This window comes from Hevea brasiliensis, chromosome 3 (assembly GCF_030052815.1).
Source record: "Hevea brasiliensis isolate MT/VB/25A 57/8 chromosome 3, ASM3005281v1, whole genome shotgun sequence".
NCBI lineage: Eukaryota > Viridiplantae > Streptophyta > Magnoliopsida > Malpighiales > Euphorbiaceae > Hevea > Hevea brasiliensis.
This window is the reverse complement of record NC_079495.1, coordinates 10,597,956-10,617,986: the sequence shown is the minus strand read 5'-3', so window position 1 is coordinate 10,617,986 and position 20,031 is coordinate 10,597,956. Positions and strand designations below refer to the sequence as shown.

At 28.8% G+C, this 20,031-nt stretch overlaps 2 protein-coding genes and 1 long non-coding RNA gene across 8 annotated transcripts; 1 reads left to right on the top strand and 2 right to left on the bottom strand.

The window, feature by feature from the left end:
- The first annotated feature begins 10,605 nt into the window (after positions 1–10,605).
- LOC110636915 (leucine-rich repeat receptor-like tyrosine-protein kinase PXC3) lies at positions 10,606–14,954 on the top strand. The gene is made up of 2 exons (XM_021786807.2): positions 10,606–13,747; positions 14,231–14,954. Exons 1-2 carry the CDS (start codon positions 11,407–11,409, stop codon positions 14,554–14,556), a joined length of 2,667 nt encoding a protein of 888 aa, XP_021642499.2. The 5' UTR covers positions 10,606–11,406; the 3' UTR covers positions 14,557–14,954.
- A 490-nt stretch (positions 14,955–15,444) lies between these two features.
- Positions 15,445–16,804, bottom strand: LOC131178625 (uncharacterized). The gene is made up of 3 exons (XR_009147560.1): positions 16,503–16,804; positions 15,864–15,944; positions 15,445–15,758 (listed from the first exon to the last, which is right to left on the bottom strand). It is a non-coding gene; the product is annotated as an uncharacterized LOC131178625 (long non-coding RNA).
- A 7-nt stretch (positions 16,805–16,811) lies between these two features.
- On the bottom strand, positions 16,812–20,031 carry LOC110636910 (putative disease resistance protein RGA4). Of its 6 annotated transcripts, none has more exons than XR_009147559.1 (8): positions 19,931–20,031; positions 19,619–19,711; positions 18,935–18,999; positions 18,485–18,831; positions 17,658–17,995; positions 17,442–17,460; positions 17,074–17,189; positions 16,812–16,948 (listed from the first exon to the last, which is right to left on the bottom strand). XR_009147559.1 is itself a non-coding variant. In XM_058143852.1 (4 exons), the coding sequence occupies exons 1-3, from the start codon at positions 18,541–18,543 to the stop codon at positions 17,399–17,401; spliced, it is 459 nt and encodes a 152-aa protein (XP_057999835.1). In that variant the 5' UTR covers positions 18,544–18,928; the 3' UTR covers positions 16,812–16,948; positions 17,074–17,398. The 6 variants fall into 6 exon arrangements, 1 of the variants encoding a protein (XP_057999835.1); XR_009147555.1 differs by having other exon boundaries at positions 17,742–17,995; XR_009147556.1 differs by having other exon boundaries at positions 17,742–17,995; positions 18,935–18,993.

The following is a 20,031-nucleotide window of genomic DNA, read 5'->3' as shown; positions in this document are numbered from 1 at the left end:
TATTCATCTTTATGACAAAAAATTGGAGAAGATCATCTATCGCCGTATAATTTATCAATTATTATTCAGTTTATTGTAATTTCATTAAATTAAAAAAAAAATAAAACAGGTTGGATGCATGAGGGAAATTTTGGATACCCACCAAATTGTTGCTCAACACATGCAAGAATGGATAAAGTATTAAGGGATCTGGAAGTAACTAGTGTGATAGAAAATGATGTTTTTTTCATTTAGATTCAGTTTATTGTGGATCCAAAGGTGTATAATGGGATCTATCAATTAAATATATCAATCTCATATATTTATATTTTAAATCTATCATAAATCGAGTATAAGTAAAAATTTCTTGTAATAATTATACTTCTTAATTGAGGTAAAAGTGCTAACATGGCAATTAATACACATAATATAGTTGTATTTCATTTGTACGTTAAAAAAAAAAACCTAAATTCCTGCAAAAATTTCTGCCTTAAACTATGGTCTCTCTTAAATATTTAATCCAAATGATAAAGTTTCATAAAGAGTCTCATTGTTCTATGCATTAGCAGACTCATGACTCATGACCAAAAAGTTGCAAGCATTTATGATGTTGTCTATGCTTTTTCTTTTTCTTTTTTTTTTTCTCAGCTAAAAGTGTATATAGAAGTAAGATTTTAATTAATTTTAAAGAGGGAATGTCAATATAGTAAGAATTTTAAAATGGCAACATTCTTATTCTTTATCTTTGCTATATAACAATACTATATAGTTATAGGAGGAGGAGGAGGTGGTGGTGGTGGTCAGCATGGTCTAGAGGTACTGTCACAGACACATCTTGTCCCTAATTTGTCTGGGAGATGCCACAACCCTTAACCATTTAATTAGGATCCCACAAAACCATATGTAATATTTCATTCATTTTTTTTTATTTTAATTTATTTTTTAGGATATGGGATTGTAGTACTTTCAAAGAGGCTGGAGGAGACATGAGTTCTTCAATAATTCACAAAGTACAACAACAAGGCTTGAATTTGAAACCAATATTTTGATCAATTATTGATGTGTGTTTTTGTAACAATAATTTCATTAAATGAAATGAAAGATATAAAGGAGAAGTTTATAAAAATTTATTGTAAGATTTCTCTAAAATTCAAGCCCTAAAAGTTAGAAACTCTAGGGATACATTTAGGTCATCTGAATGCATTTTTATTAGCAGTCGATCACTCTTCATCACCATCTACTTCTACTGGCCACTAAGAGGACACTGCTGATTAATATCAACAAGTAAAGAAGAACAACAACATTATCATTACAGGCAGCACCCACTAAAAATAAGATCTCTCTTGCTCAACGCCAACAAAGTTGCATGAAAACGAAGAAGAAATTGCAGCAAAAGAACGATAACTTGTCGGGCCAACTAAGAACAGGACTTGACAAACAAGCCATTCATATTTGCCCTGGAAGATAAGTGACTCATTTCTGAACTACTCCTCCAACTGCTAGCTAATCTGTTTCTTGAAACTTCTACATAATCTGTAAGAGAGGCCTATTGCAATATGCAAGTAGCCTCATTTAAACCCCTAAAACATCAAGCAAAATTCCCATCTATAGAGAGGGAAACTAAAACTCCATTTATGGAGAGTAAAAGGTGGCTAAGAAACTAAAGCACCAGCCAAGAAAATACTTTTTAAAAAAAATAACCTAAACAGAAACACCAGAGCAGAAACTTTTTTTAGAGAGAGAGGTGAGTATTTTGAGTCAGAGAGAGAGTAAATGATTTTTCTATTGTTTTTTTTTTTTTTGAAATAATGATTTTTCTATTGTAAATTATTGATATGTTTGGTTAGAGGGCTCAGACTTGATTTGATGTTTTGAGAAATGAAAATAAAAAAGGGTATATGAGAATTGAGGGTACTTCCTTTAGTTAATTAGAGTTGTTAAGTGGGATTGATATTTTTTTTTTTTGCTTGAAAATCTTTTAATTATATTTTTTTTTTTGGAGACAAATTATGAGATTTTCCTAATGCATCTTTAATATATTATATATTAACGATTTATGAGTGTGAGATAAATTATATATATTTATGCTATAATTTGTCATAAATTCATTTGTTATGTTTATAATCCTAACAATTGATAATTTAATAGTAACTTTTTTGGTAGGATATCATTGTTGAGTCAGTATTTTTTTATATCTAATTTAATTTATCCAATAATTAAAGATATATTATTCATTTAACAAAATTAGGTTCAAGTCTCTCTTTTAATTTCTTTTATATATATATATATATATATATATATATATATATATATATATTGTTATAACATTTTAATATTAAATAAAATAAATTGTTAAACTTATTAATTAGAACAACTTAAGATTATTTAGTTAACCATTAATTGAAGTAACTTGAGTTATAAATTAAATTTAAGTTATGAACTAAGTTTTCCTATAGATAGATATATGCTCTCTTCTTTTATTTACAATATAACAACATAAACACACTAAGAAAAAAATTAAAGAAAGTTTAAAAGTAAAAAAAAAAAAACTACATTTGGTGGAGCTTTAAATTAAATCACTGGTACAAAATTAGTTTAAATCACACGATAAAATTGTTTAACTGTTGTATTATAAAGGGAACAAGTCAACGTGTGAGATCTGCTGCATTAATTTATAGGTATATTATCTACCATAGAGGGCTTGAATATCTTTAAAGAGATCGAAATATTTATGCTTCAATTTGATTAATCTCGTTAATTTAATTTTAATATTTTAATTATATTTTAATACATTATAATTCCACCAACATATATATTTAAAAGTTTTTCTTTTAAAATTTTTCTAGGCAACAAGAAACGAATATCTAAAATGATAGAACCATGAATTAAGATCCCAGGCAAGCTTTAGATTGTGCAACACTCCCATAACTCATTCCTAAACACATCACAAGCCCCTCAAGTTACACACGAAACCACCCAACAGACACCCATTTGCATCGTTGATCGCATCTGTAGATTGTAGCAGAAGTTTGCTCAAAAAACAAACTACACTTCCATCCGTACTAAGCTTGACTCAGCTTAAGGGTGGAAACTGTCACCCAACCAAAATTTTAGAATGAGATTGATTCACCATGCATAGGTAGACTAACAGAAGCAATGGCCTCTAATATCTCCCTAATCTTGTTTGTAAGACTAAAAAATACGTAAATTTCTAGATTCACCAATGTGCTATATCAAACACTAAATTCCAGTGGGATCAAACTCTAGGCAAATCATTTTTAAATTAGATAAATTATAAGTTAGTCTCTAAAGTATGTCAAAAATCACACTTCATTCTTTAACTATTCCTTCCATCCACTTTTATTTAACTTTTATAATTTTTTACAATGATTAAGGAAATAATTAAATTACCTAAATTATAACAATTTTTTTAATATAACTAAATTACTCTTTCATCTCACCTAATTAAGAGAGCATTTAATTTAGCTTATAAGTCAATCAAATTTACTTATAAGTAGAAAAATATAAGTAGATTAGTATTTTTTTAGTAGAAATAGATTATTATTTGGTTTGAATTATAAGTTAAAAAAATACTTAGAATAAGTAAAAAGTCATAAGTATCTCATATTTATGACTTATCTACTTATTTTAAAATTATTCTTTAATCAAGTAAAAAAATATGTTACCCTAATAACTTTTAGAAATATCAACGCTATTCTCATTTTAATAACTACATCACTTAATTAAATATCCTTTTTCGTTATTTTGACTAATTAAATTATTTTTAAGTATATTGTAATTAAACACTTAAACTACTTAAAATTAAATAATTTTATCAAACAGTTAACTACTTATTTTTAAATTAATTTCTAAGTTAAAAAATAAATTTTAAGTTAAAAGTTAAAGTAAATAACCAAACTAAAAACCGTCTAAGAGAGAGAGAGAGAAAGAGAGAGAGAGGTGTTAAGATAGATTTTATAAAATTATATAAATAGTTATTGTGTTTAGTAGAGATAAGGGTAAAATTGACAAAAAAAATACTTATTGATATTCTCAAAATGACATATAATTATGTATAAAATAATATATAAAAGTGGATGAAAAAAATATTAGGTTAGAATGCCATCAACGATTAACATTATGTTTGGAGGAAGTTTTTAAAGTATGAATTTTAAAGCGTTGAGTTATTTTAAAAAATATAAAGTCTTTGAAAGTTTTAAAACCTTTAAAGGTTCTACATTTTTTAAGTCACAAAATTAATGAAATGAGGAGGTTTTGATATCTTATCTTCACTTAACTTAGTTTACCTTATTTTAAAAAAGTCCATACACTAAATCCAAACATACCTATAGGGTTTTTCAACAATTTTTTATACAAAATTAAATTGAACATAATTAAGTATGAGTTACTCTATCCATCTCATAAAAAAATGTTTACTTCTATTTTCATATAATTTAAGAAAATATAATTAATATAGTTAAAGTAATAAATTTTGTTTAATTTTTCTTAATATACCATACACTCATATTACTTTATTAAAAATAAAATAACTTATATTACTAAATTATTCTTAAAACTGATGAATTTTATTTTTTAATACATATTAAATTGGGGTATATTGGTAAATTAGTAAATAAATTACTATTTTGAAATAAAAAATAACCTTTAATTTGAAACAAATGAGAAAGAAAAATAAGTTTATTTTTGTATGCATATAAGAAAAATATCATTTTTATTTTTTTATAATTTTTAAGTTAAACGACAAAAAAAAAAACAAACCCTTATGTAAATTATTAATTTTAGTAAAAACTTTTAATTATATCAATTTAATCATAACCTTTCTTAATGTCTTTAATTTTAACAATAAATTTAATTAAAAATAATTGAACTGGTAAAAATAATTCAATTTTTTTTTTGTTTATTATCAATTTTAGCTACTCATTTTAATTTTATTAATATATTCAATAATTTTAGTATTTTTATTATTTTTAATAACTTTCATGTTGATAAAAAATAATAAATGGATAATATATTTAATATTATTATTTGAATTTTAAATTTTTTTCTTTCTTTCTACTTATATTTTTAATTCACATTTTTTCTGTCATTTTATTTCAAATTTAAGAAAAAAATAAATATTTAAAAATAAAATAATCAAATATTTAAAAATAAAATATGAACAAATAAATAAAATCAAAATAAATGTAATTATAATTTTTAAAATGATGGAGAAATTAATTAAAATAATATTTTTATTAATTTAACAATAACTGCTAAAATTGATATGAAAATAAAAGGATTGGCTAATATTAGTAATAAATGTAAATATTTGAATTATTTTTGTCACTTAAGTAATCTAATTAGGTTATTTACTAAAATTGAAATTAATGTCAAAATTTGAGATTAAATTGGTAAAATTAAAATATTTGGCTAAAATATAAAAACCTTATACAGGTTTTAATTTTTTTTAATCATTTAGCCTACATTTTATTATATTAACAAACAAATAAATTTAAAATTTAATGCTGTCTCACAAAAAATAACTTATTTATGAAAAATATTTTTCATAAAAAACATATGAAAATATTTTTTATTATTTAATTATAATATTAAACTAATTAGTATGTACTTGTATATGAATATATAAGTATTTTATATTTCAATAAAATTATTAAAATTTAAAAATTATAAGATAATTAATTTTTTTTATTAAAAAATATTTTTTATTGATTATTTTTTTTAAATGCTCTAAGTATAATAAATAAAATATTTTAAATAAAATAAATGAGCTTAAAATTTTATTGTAATTCTCACGTCTTTTTAAATAATGCGAAAAAATTAATTAGTTCAACCTTATTAATTTTCTCCCACCATCATAACCATTAGTGAGACTATCTCTTAATTATACTATTATTATAAATCAACGTACAAATCAATGTTGCCATTAATTAATTGAAGAATGGTAACACAGAGGAACAACTAGAGGACAAATTGTACTTTCCGATGAGAAATTTGAAAAAATTTAAAATTCAGTATTTTATAAGAGTGACAGACAGTGATAAGAGATGCCACAATCATACCACATCAAGATCATGGGGCTTTACCAAGGTACTACTTGTTTAAATCCTAATGGGTTGTCACATTTTCATTTTAGTAGTGCTGTCACCCTGTGATTGTCTTTCCAAATACTACAGTGACGCTAAAGAAGCGATGTATGGTTAGATTTTTCATCTCGCCTTCATCCAAGGGATTGCCTTTCCCAAGATGTGCTTGGAATCTTGTGTGGGGAAAAATTAACCGACCAAACAATAGATCTAGCCTGTTGGCTTTACCTTAAATTGATGCGGGCCAATATACTCTCTTATATTTAAATATTAATATTTAATATAAATGAGTGAATTAATATTAAAATAAAAATTTATATATATAAATATTTAGGGGTGATTTAAGATAAATATTAACTCTAATACCATATATAAAAAAAATAAAAAAATTCAATTCAACCCCACAGACCAATTTAAAAAGAGAATTACTTAAAATTTTATATTTAAATTTCTTACCTTATCTCTGATTGATATGAGATATTTGAGTTATCTACTCACCTGATTTAATATTTTTCTTAAAAAGTAACTTTGAGTTTAATTTTTTAATGAAATTAACTACTTATGAAAATTTCAATCTTTATCAAATATTCTAATTTTGTCAGTTTTAGTCTAATCTTATAATATTGGTAATTTTTTTTAATTAAAGTGCAATTGAAATATGTAAGTAAAGCTCATGTACTCTCTGTTCGGTAATATTAGTTGTTTTAATTGCTATTAGTTATTTTACTCGGTGCTGTTAAATATTAACTATCAATGATTAGTTATTTATATAGTAATTTAAAGTAAAAATATTCTATAAAAATAATTATTGAATTAACTGTTAAATGTAAAAGTAGTAGTATTATATTATTAATTTTAGTCAAAATAATTTCTCAACTTCTAAAAGTTAGAAGGAATAACATTTTATGAATCACTCCCTTCACCTTTAAACACTAGTATAAATATTATGCCACCGAATAAGATAAATAAATTTTAACTATGATTAAAATATTAAACACTATTTTAAAAGTTGTTACAAAACATGACCGTAATATTAACGGAAAAAAAAATTCAATTTATTTTTAGATTCGATAATAAAAATTATTTGTACGAAATATTTTTTTTAAAGAATTTCAATTATTAATCAAATTAGACCATCATTTTCAACCTAATTACAGATTAAATTCGTAAAAAGAGCAATAAAGCCATGTCACTCCACCTTAATTTTGGACCAAATTGATTTTATGGAACTATTGATTAATTTTGTATATAATTTCAATAACTACTAGATTAAGCTTGATGGTCAGACCTAAGTTAAAACTAATATAATTTTGTAAAATATTTTTTTTTTCTTCTGATTTTATTAAATATGTGAAAAAGACCATGATGACAAGAAATATTAACCAAATTATCGTGTTAAGCAATCCTTGTTATGGAAAAAAAAAATCAATATGAAGACTCCATTGGTTCCATGAAAAATATTTTTTTTTATATTTTTTTAGTATTTAAAACGCTCTAAAAAATTAGTCAATAATAAATTTTTTTTATTAGATGAAAAATTAAATTATTTTTAAGAAAAATGACTTCCCTTTTCTAGAAAGAAAATTTTTTTTCATTTTTAAAACTTTGATAATCTTATTAAAATCTAGAAAACACTTATACATATATGAAATAAATATATACTATTAATTTAACATAATAACTAAAAAATAAAATATTTTCATAAAAAAATTTTTATATATAAATTATTTTTCGTGAAACAAACAGAATCATGATATAACTAAACAACTAAAATTGCACTTTGAAAATATATTTTCCTTCTTTACATGGCATAATGAGAAGATGATATGGAAGCGAAGGTGACTGATTTAGACCAACAAATAGCAATTTGCCCCCAATTGCAAGCAATTAATTGTATCTAATCAATTTGGTTATTTTGTTATTTAGACCACTTAATTGGTGTAGGGCATCCTTGTAAATTCTAATGGGACAAATGCCTCAATAACTTTCGCATTTTAACAACCTTATTGAGATTTTGTTGGGCTTGGATGGAAAGTTACAAATGTTAATTTTTTTTTACGTATAATAATAATAATAATAATAATAATAATAATAAGTGTTTGATGCAGTCAATATTATTAAATTCAGTTTAGATGTTAAACAGAAAAAGGAGCTAAATAAAATGAATTAATAGTTGAATTAGTGAGTCATTAAAAATTAATTTAATATATATAAATTAATTAAAAATTAATTAAATAAAATACTTATTAATATAAATAAATAAAATTTATTAAATTTTAATTATTTAAAATAAAATTTTAATATTTATTAAGTTATATTTAATAAATCTTAATAATATTTTTAAATTTTATATAAAAATATTAAGTAACGTAATACATTAAATTTCTATAAATGAATAATTTTTTTTTAATATTTATGAAATATTAAGTATATATGAAAAGATAAATATATTGAAATGTAAAAACATAGGTTAATTAATTTTAATTTTAAAAACTCTTTATGGGGTAATGAATTTTTTTCTCTATTCCAATATTAAAAAAGAAGAAAATTTTATTAAATAATTGAATCGGCTGAATCAATCAGATTATATCAATTTATCAGATCAATTACCATATCAATTGAATCACTTCTTTATTAATTTAAAAGCTAATTAATCGATTTAATTTAGATTTAATAACGCATCAATATAGTAATAAAAGTTCACTATAATTTTAAGAAAGAATTCAAGCTCAATTTTTGAGAAGTCATTATTAAAAGGGTCACCCATAAATTCTAACATCATAAAATCTTAAAAAAAATTAATCTTTTATAAATAATAAAATAGATATAAAAGAATATTTTAATAAATTTATTATTATTATTATTATTATTATTATTATTATTGAAGGATTGGAATGTGCATGTATACAATGATACACCTCATGCACATCTCATAGCGCCCCACATTGGTGGAGGGGAATCCTAGTTTTATGCTGTGAATAGACAAATTTGTTTCCTTGTCAAATAATTTGAAGATATATATATATATATATATAGAGAGAGAGACTTGAACTTTTTTTCTTTAATTTTCTTTTTGACATTTTTTTTAAATAAAAAATATTAACAAGATGTATTTGTGTTGCAGATACCTAATTAAAAATATTCCTTCTTATCTACTTCTTACCTCTTCTCATTATTCATTCATTTCAAACAATTTAAATATATCAACTAATTAATTAATAAATTCAGTTGAACAACATTTCTACAAGTTGAACTCATATAATACCATTTTCATATTACTTTTGAATAGTTAATATTTTATTTATTTAAATTTAATTAAAATTAGAATTTAATATTATTTAATTACAATTAATTGATAATAATCAAATGCATCTCATGTCCAATTTCAACTTAAAATTGCAAAACTCTAAATAAAACGTTCCATTGTTTTATTTTAGCATTTTTACATTCTATTATAAAATTCATTATTTCCATTAAATAAAATAAACTTATGCTAATACTGAATCAATGACTATCAAATTTCATAATTAATATTCAAACCTTAACACTAAAAAACAAAAAATCTCTCCGTGCTCCAAGGATAAATTTATTTTTATTTTCACATAATTTAAGAAAATTTAATTAATATAATTAACAAAATAAATTTTATTTACTCTTTTTTAATACACCCTCCGTTTATATTGTTTTATTAAAAGTTAAACAATTCATATTATTAAATTAGTTTTAAATTTAATAAATTTTATTTTTTTAATGCATATTAAATAGAGTATATTAGTGAATAAATAAATAAATCAATATTTTAAAATAAAAAATACCTATAATTTAAGACAGGTAAAAAAAAACTTATTTTTATGTAACGATAAAATATTAATTTTGATGATAAGAGATACAAAGAGTATTTAATTCGACTTTTAAATCAATCAAACATATTTATAAGTAAAAAATATTAAGTATATTAGCGTTTAGTTTAACTTATAAGTTAAAAAAATTATTTAAAATAAATTAAAAGTAATGAAGATTCATAAAAAAAACTTTACTTATTATTTTTAAACTGCACTTGATTAAGTAAAAGGCTATATTAGCTAATAATTTTAAATATATGAATACTATTATAATATTAACAATCATAACTCGTAATGATATTTTTTAAAATATTTTAATAAATTATTTAAAAAATTTTAAATAATTCTACTAAATAATTAATTACATATTTCTAAATTAACTTATAAATTAAAGATACATTTTCAGTTAAAAAAAAGTAAGTAGTGAAGCAAAAGACAAACATGTATCTATTCAACTTCATTTCATTTTCAAGAGAAAGATTTTAGTTTATATTGTTAGAAGAATAACTATTTTATGTTTATTTTTGTTTTATTTTTTTTTAATTTGAATTAAAGTAAATTAATATATTATATACTAATTAATATTTAAAAAAAAAAAAACTTGGAACTATTGATGTGGAGAAGTTAAAAAGAAACATATTGCAAGCAGAGCATAGGCATTATCATCACCGTCCAAAAAACATGGGGGTACACCATTGAGAAATATACTAAGCAAAGCAACATAGCGTAGCGTCTGTCTGTCCTTGGAAGTATCAAAAACCCCATGACAGTTGCAGTCTCCAGTAGAGGAGAGATTTTATGCAGCCTTCATTCACTCATCACTCTCTTTTCTCGTGAAAATATAGCCTTACGTGAGAGAGAAGAACAATTCCTCCTCTCTCTCTCTCTCACACCACCTGTAACAAGAAATACTTAGTACCATCTACTCTCTTTTCTTGATTCTTTAATATACACTTTCTTTCCACTCGCATAGGGTCTGCCTCCAGAGTCTTTTTCTTCTTGTTTTGTTTGGCTCTGATAAATTAGGGGGGTGCATTCACAGCCCATGTTGTATAATGTAGGCCTCTTGTTCTGCTTCTTTTTGTTTTCTTCTCCTTGTTTTGGCTTTCTTTTATATGTGGGTCTCCGGTTTTTTTTATCACATTTCTTTGATTTCCGCATTTCCCTCAGCCCCTAAATTTGAGGGATTTGTTTGCTTTACATTGCTTTGATTCCACTAAATCTCAAATGGTTTTCCCTTAAAATGTTGAAAACTGATTTGGGGTTCGCATTTTTGGGCTTGTTCTTGGTGAAACCGAAACATTCTCAGTTGCTTTTCGCTTAAGTTCCCGAGTCTTCACTGAAGTGGGGGGTATTTTAAAACTGTGATTCTTTGATCTAAAGAAAAAATATATTATTGTGGAGAAGTGGGATTTTTGTACATAGTAATGTTCCTTAGCTGGGGTGTGAAGAACTTTTGAGTTCTTGAGTTGAAGCACGCTATGGCATTTTTATGTTTGTTTTATCTGTTGCTAGTTGGGTTTCTATCGAAGTCCCAGATAGTGGTTGCGCAGGTCAATGTTCAAACTACATTGTTAGCCATTGGTAAAGAGCTTGAGGTTCCTGGGTGGGGTGACAACGGCACAGATTTCTGCAACTGGCGTGGCATTGGTTGCAATTTGAATCATTCATTGGTTGAAAGGCTTGCTCTTTCAAGGCTTGACCTTCGAGGTAATGTGTCTTTGATCTCTGAGCTCAAAGCTTTGAAGCAGCTTGATCTTTCTGGCAATAACTTTCATGGTCCAATTCCTTCGGCTTTTGGCAATTTATCTCAGCTTGAGTTTCTTGATTTGTCTTTGAATAAGTTTGAAGGTTTGATTCCCGGGGAGTTGGGTAGTCTTAGAAGCCTTAAGTCGCTGAACCTTTCCAATAACTTGCTTTTAGGAGAGATACCTCATGAGCTTCAGGGTCTAGAAAGGTTAGCAGAATTTCAAATTTCTAGTAATAGCTTCAATGGTTCCATTCCTTCTTGGGTGGGTAATTTGACAAGCCTGAGAGTTTTCACTGCCTATGAGAATGAATTGGGTGGTGAAATTCCTGATAATCTAGGTTCGGTCTCTGAGTTGAAGTTGTTGAACCTTCATTCCAACCAGCTTAAAGGGCAAATACCTAGTAACATTTTTGCTATGGGAAAGTTGGAAGTTTTAGTTCTTACCCAGAATAGATTGAGTGGAGGACTTCCTGAGCTAGTCGGAAACTGCAAAAGCCTTTCTAATATCCGTATTGGGAACAATTATCTTGAAGGAGTTATTCCTAAGGCAATTGGGAATGTTAGTAGCCTTACATATTTCGAAGCAGACGACAATCATCTATCTGGTGATATTATCTCAGAGTTTGCTCAGTGCTCTAATCTCACACTTCTAAATCTGGCGTCAAATGGATTTAGTGGAGTTATTCCTCCTGACCTTGGACAGCTTGTAAATTTGCAGGAATTGATTCTTTCAGGTAACAGTTTGTTTGGAGATATCCCAAAACCAATTCTTGGGTGCAGGAGTCTTACCAAGCTAGATCTTAGCAACAATAGATTAAATGGCACCATACCGAGTGAAATTTGCAACATGTCAAGACTGCAGTACTTGCTGTTGGGTCAGAATTCAATAAAGGGTGAGATACCCCATGAGATTGGAAATTGCATGAAACTGCTGGAATTGCAAATGGGCAGTAACTATTTGACTGGAAGTATCCCTTCAGAGATCGGTCGCATCCGGAACTTACAGATAGCCTTGAATTTGAGCTATAATCATCTCCATGGATCACTGCCTCCTGAATTAGGGAAACTTGACAAGTTGGTTTCTTTGGATGTATCTAATAATCAGCTTTGTGGTACTATTCCGCAATCATTCAAAGGCATGTTGAGCTTGATAGAGGTTAATTTCTCAAATAATCTGCTAAGTGGCCCAATGCCCACTTTTGTACTATTTCAAAAGAGTCCAAATTCAAGTTTTTTGGGGAACAAAGGGCTCTGTGGAGAACCATTGAGCTTATCATGCGGAAATTCTTATGCTTCTGGCCATGAGAATTACCATCACAAGGTTTCTTACAGAATCATACTAGCTGTTATTGGTTCTGGTTTGGCAGTATTTGTCTCAGTAACTGTAGTTGTCCTTCTGTTTATGATGAGGGAGAGACAAGAAAAAGCTGCCAAAACTGCAGGGGTTGTTGATGATGTAGCCAATGACCAGCCAACAATAATAGCAGGCCATGTCTTTGTTGAAAATCTCAGACAAGCAATAGATTTGGATGCCCTTGTTAAAGCAACTCTAAAGGATTCAAATAAGCTCATGAATGGAACTTTCAGCACAGTTTACAAAGCAGTCATGCCTTCTGGGATGATATTATCAGTAAGGAGGCTGAAATCGATGGACAGAACCATTATTCATCACCAGAACAGGATGATTAGGGAGCTTGAAAGACTGAGCAAGCTCTGTCATGAGAATTTAGTGCGACCTATTGGATATGTAATTTATGAAGATGTTGCTCTTTTGCTGCATCATTATTTACCAAATGGGACATTGGCTCAGCTTGTTCATGAGTGTAGCAAGCAATCTGAGTATGAACCTGACTGGCCTACAAGACTATCCATTGCCATTGGAGTAGCAGAAGGATTGGCTTTTCTTCATCATGTGGCAATCATCCATCTTGACATTTCTTCAGGAAATGTTCTTTTAGATGCTGACTTCAGGCCCTTGGTTGGGGAGATTGAGATATCAAAGCTCTTAGATCCATCCAAAGGCACTGCAAGTATCAGTGCAGTTGCAGGCTCCTTTGGCTATATTCCCCCAGGTATGTTGTTTTGATTCTATATTTTGGAACTCGATCATGCACAAACTAGTAGCTTCATGAGTGTCTATTCTTATTTATTTATTTTCTGTATGTTTGAAACTTTAATTATATTGTGACCTAGTAGTTTCATCAATGTCTATTCATTTTCCTTTGTTTTTGCCTGTATATTATTCCATTTACCAATAACAGCTTCAATTCATCTTCCCTGCGTGTAAGAATTCATAGTGAACAACATGATATGAACAAAACTTAGCAGGTTATGACTTATGATAGATAAATTATTAGCTAAGGCCTGCAACAGTTTGAAGTGTTTCACAACCAGCCTATGCAGTTTTTCTTGCCAAAATTCTAAGTTATTACTACCTCTCATATTTGGTTAGCTGGATCAAGTCACCCATTCATTCTGATGCACAGTATTAAGTGCTAACATGTTAAATGAAATCCTTTTTGTCTCTCATGTTTATTCTGTTTTTGTTCATCCAGAATATGCATATACAATGCAAGTTACTGCACCAGGAAATGTCTATAGCTATGGGGTAGTATTGCTAGAGATCCTAACAACTCGACTACCAGTTGATGAGGACTTTGGTGAAGGGGTAGATTTGGTTAAGTGGGTGCATGGAGCTCCAGCAAGAGGAGAGACTCCAGAGCAGATACTTGATGCAAAGCTCAGCACCGTTTCCTTTGGTTGGAGGAGAGAAATGCTGGCAGCTCTGAAGGTGGCATTACTCTGCACAGACAGCACACCAGCGAAGCGGCCAAAAATGAAGAAGGTAGTTGAAATGCTTCAAGAAATAAAGAAAACTTGATGGAAGTTTGTCATCTCAGTTACCTGCATACTGAAACTATTGATCATGATTCTGGTAAATGACTCATCTTATGGAAACCTTTTCTAAATATTGCTGCCCAGAGGTGAAAGAGGGGAGTCTGTAAATGTTGGTTCAGGATTTAATCTGTCTGCTTGCCATGTCTAAAGTGTTTATGAGCAATGGCAGATTATAAACTCTTTGAGTTCGAGGCAGAATAGATGGAGGGTTAATGAAAGATGTTGCTCAATTAGAAATATCTCTCTATGAGGTTCTGTTGCATATTAGGTCTGCAATACTGAGGTTTCGAACTTTGAAATTTCTGTTGGAAACATATGTCAACAATCAACTACAGCTTCTCTTTGAATGAATTTCCATCATACTCTTTAAAATCTTGCCAACTCTTCTATTAATATCTTTACACTTTTACCCCTTCGGTAATTGGGATGTTTAGTTCTTCACTTTGCTAAGATGACATTGCAAGTAGATGAAATTCTGTTATCTCTGGCAGTAAGCAAGACTCATGTGTTAAAATTAGAAGAATATATGTATATATATATATACACAAGTGATTTATTTTGCTCATATGAAGAAAATAAATCATGAGAGATAGTTATTGATTCATTTCTTGCTTACTTCACAATCCTCCTCTAAGATATGACTTGATTTTTGCATTCCAGTTCTTTGTTTGTTTGAAACTGGAAATCGCGTGTAGCATTTTCCATTTGATTTTAAAATTTGAGCTCTCTGAACTAGTGTCAGTACTGAAGAGTGACAAATCTAGAAAATTTTGAGCTAGATACTATAATTTTCTGCTGATGAACACTGATTCAAGCTGCTGCTGGTTTTTCATGGAGTTGAAAGAACCATATATTCTGAATTGCTATTGACTTCTTCCAATAAAAATAAAATAAATATGCTTGAATATGTTCACAGCATCAGGTGGGTTTTAGAAACAAGAATTAAGATGTCTGATCATGAATATATCAACAAAGTTCACAATGATACGAATTAAAATACTCCCATAACATGACTAATGAGCTTTAACTCTGTGAGGTCTTGAATTCAAGCTCCAGTCAGAGCCAATTAAACCCTCCCAAAAAAAAAAAAAAAAAAACTCCCAAAACATCAGCTGCCTTGCTGTTTCTCAATAATTCCATATTTCATGCAGCTCAGATTTAAGATTTTGGGCCAGTCATCATATTCTGCAGAAAGTGGTCAGAAACAAAAGATAAAGAAGCATTACAAATTTTACTTAAAAGGAAAGAGAAAAGATCAAGAATATAAAAGGGAATAAGATGATCCCCTACCTGAATTCTGTGTAGGCATGGAAATAAACATGTTATTAAAATCCAAGCCGGAAACTAGAGAATTGAAGTTAATTAGCAAATCTGGCAAAAACCAAAGAAAATTTGTGAGTGCAAAGAACTAAAACCCTAAGATAAAAGAAGAGAAGGTCCAAAAATAAAAGGAAATTTTAGGAAAATAAAAACATGAAATAGGGGGAAAAAAGGCATTTGATCTAGAGCAAACTATAACATGAAGATAACTGTACTCCTAAAAGAAGTTAAATTCTGTATTTCCTCTATTACTTCCGCCTGAAGCCCTAGTGAGATGCATCAAATTATTATGATAACAAAAAGAATCTATATAAGTGGACTAACTTTTGACTTATAACTTAATGGCAAACAGAGAATTTTAGTGGACTTGAAAATTATATGACAAGTCTAGCCTTTGATATTGGTTGAAAACAGTGATAGAACTGACTAGAGCTTTAACAAATCAACATACAACAGGCCTGAAATTGTCAATTTCTAAATATATGTCGTTCATCTGAGTAAATGAGTCACAAAATGAGTGGTGCATATCGATCTTATTTGGCTGCTCAAGCACAAGAGTAAATAGTGGAATCAGAAAATGTTCATGTCAAGTAAATACATTTGGCTTACCTTTAGTTTGAAAAGTAAACTTTAGCAGGCAATCTTTGTCTGTTTCCTATATGCATCTTTCATTTTGTTTAGAACAATATTCAACATTTGTTCTCTGCAGTAAAACAAGAATCTGAAATGAGGTTGAACGTATTTGTGAAGTCACTCAGGAAATTCCATTAAAAAAAGCAGCAGAGCGTTGAAGACATTAATCAAAGCCTGTGAACCAGTATTGCCTATAATGAACGCCTCAATAATGATCATTTACCACTATATGTACCCAAGGGAAAAAATGAAATTAGGAAGGAAAAAAAGAAGTGGATAACATAAAGCTTTTGATGATTTGAAAGATGAATGTGGCTGAATCTATACTCTGATTTGAGTGATTTCAGCCGAATGGTTCCACTTTACTGTTGGTTAGATAAGCATGTCAGATGTATTTATCCAAGACTAGTTCATTGGTAACTCTGCAAAATTGTAAAGAGAAGTTGCTAAAACAATTGAAAAATGAAAATGAAAATGAAAAAATCTATAAAAATGAAAATTTCTAATTCTAGGTTTGTTCTAGTTCATTAGTACCCATGTAGCATACCATAAAGTGGCAGATCCTTGAAGACATTGTGGAGAATCCAGTAGTACAACTCCTATAGTGATCGATATCTGAAGCCTCAACTGGAAGCCTTACTTGTATTGAAAACCAAGCTAAAGCTTTTCACAAGTAAAAATAAGACGAGAGTATTGAGTGATAGAAGGACAGAGGTTCTAATATCAGATATAGAACTATATCAAAATAAAAGTGACGAGTTTAGAAATACTAATAATATAATAAGAAGGTTCACAAAAGTTAAAAACCAAATGAGTAGACGAAGGTTCTCATGCACAACTGGCATTTAAATAATTTATTATCATAAATAATTTCATTCAATGTATAGGCATAACAAAAGTTGAATTAGACAGTACCTCACAAACTCCCATGGACCTGCAATCCCAAATGTAAATCAAATTATCATCTTTTCCTTGAACTAGATGCACATAAAAGAAAAATCCTTGATTTCAATCTAAAATGCTTAATTCCTGAACTTTCAAAACGCTTATAAATCAAAATGAAAAAAAAAAGAGGAAAATTTCATTTTAAACAACAATTTTAGATGAAGGAAAAAGATAATTGATAAGTACCTAACTGTTTGTAGTGCGTTGAATTGATGTCAGAACAGTAAAGAACAATTTGAGGGATGTGAGCAATCTTGGACCAATATTCACCTTTTCCATGTTCACATCTTCTGCTCAATTCATAACAATCTTGAATAACAAGTTGTTGAAGAGACGCTATGCTTTGTAGGCACGCAGGCAATTCTTTAAGCTTTTGACAACTTCCTATTTTTAAGCATTGCAGGGCGTTGGTGGATGCTTGAAGAAGCCATTCTGGAAACTCCACCAATTTTGGCAATCCTCCAAGTAGCAGCTTTTGAAGGCTGAAGCCTGAATCTAACTGAGCCTTGATCATCTTTCCCTTCCTCCATCATCAAATTGAGGTTTTGACAAATGTCAATAGCAGGAGCCTCTGATTAAGCTTTTATGATTGACAATAAATAGTGTTCGAAGATGTTTGAGGTCTTGCATATCTTCAAACAAATATTCTAAATTTTCAGCAGATGAACACTGCTTCAAGCAGCTGCAGGGATTTCACGGAGTTGAAAGAACTTTATATTCTGAGTTGCTACTGTCTTGAATGTGTACATAGGATATGGTGGGGCTTTAGCAACAAGAATTAAGATGTCTGATCATGAATATATCAATAGAGTTCACAATGAAACAAATTAAAATACTCCCATAACATCACCAATGAACTTTAGCTCATTGTTACTAAAGTCATCTTCAGGGCTGTGAGGTATTGAATTCAAGCCTCTGTAAGAGCCAATTGTATCAAAAAAAAAAAAAAGAAAAAAAAAGAAAAAAAAAAAACACTGCCATAACGCACGTCTGTAGCCTTGAGATTTGTTTACCTCTTCGAAAAGAGCACACTCGCCTGGAACAAAACAAGCTGAAGCTGTGGCTTTTGCATGCTGCTTTCAAGTTTGAAGGCGCGAAAATGAATATTATTCCCATACCAACAGCAGCGGAAATTGAAGCAAGGGGTTGTTGGGCGGAACACTTCCTGGCTGAAATATTGCAAGTGTCCCGCCAAGCTCGTTTATATAGACGATTAGCACCAGGAGATGAAAAAAAGTGGGAGCGACTCAAACTTTCAGAAGGGAAAGTTGCTTCGAAAACATCTGTTGCCTTGAGATTTGTTATCTTATGTTATTCTTCACGCAGCTCAGATTTATGATTTTTGGCCAGTCATCTTATTCTGCAGAAAGTGCTCAGAAACAAATGATAAAGTAGCTTAAAAATATTTACTTAAAAAGAAAGAGAAAAGATCATATTATAAAAGGAATAAGATGATCCTCCACCTGAATCCTGTGTAGGCTTACAAATAAACATGTTATTAAATTATGTTCCAAGTCCAAGGCTGAAACTAGAGAAAAGAAGTTAATTAGCAAATCTGGCAAAAACCAAAGCAAAGAAATAAAAGCCCATATGATGAAAGAAGAAAAGGTCCAAAAAGAAAATAAATTCTCGCAGAACATCCAAGGTAATTTTAGGAAAATAAAAACATAAAAGAGTGAAAAAAAAAAAAGGAATTTGAGTAAATCAAACTTTAACATGAAGATAATTGTACTTTCAAGGAAAGTTAAAACTCTGCGTTTCCTCTATTATTTCCACCTGAAGTGCATCAAAATATAACCATCAAATAGTAAATAAATGATTGAATTCTACTTCTGTTCGTTAATTGAAGTTTACTGGAAATAGGATAGCAAAAATAATCTACCTTTGACTTAAACTTAATGGCAAACAGGGAATTTTGGTGGACTTGAAATTTTAATGAGAAGTTTAGCCTTTGATATTGGTTTGAAAACAGTGAGAACTACTAGGTTTTTAACAAATCAACATGCCCGATATTGTCAATATAAGTCATTCATTTGAGTAAATGAGTCACATCAGTCGTGCATATACATCTTATATTGGCTGCTCAACACAAGAGTAAACAGTGGGTTCAGAAAATGTTCATATCAAGTAAATAGGTTTTGGCTTACCTACAGTTTGAAGAGTAAGCTTGAGCAGGCAATCTCTGTCTGTTGTGGATACAAATCCTTCACTCTGCTTAGAACAATATCAATATTTGTTCTCTGCAGTAAAGACAAGAATATAGGCAAGTTACAAACTTTTAGTTTCTGAAATGAGTATTTGTGAAGTCATTCAGGCAATTCCACGAACAAAAAGCAGCAGTGCCTTTAAGACATTAATTAAAGCCTCAGTTGAACACCTCAATAATAATCATTTACCCTATATGTAACCAGGGGAAATGAAAAAGAAATTTGAAAGGAAAGAAGAAGTGGATAACACACAGCTTTTGATGATTTGAAATATGAATCTAGCTGAATCCATATTCTGATTTGAGTGACTTCAGTTGCATGGTTCCACTTTACGGTTGGTTAGATGAGCATGT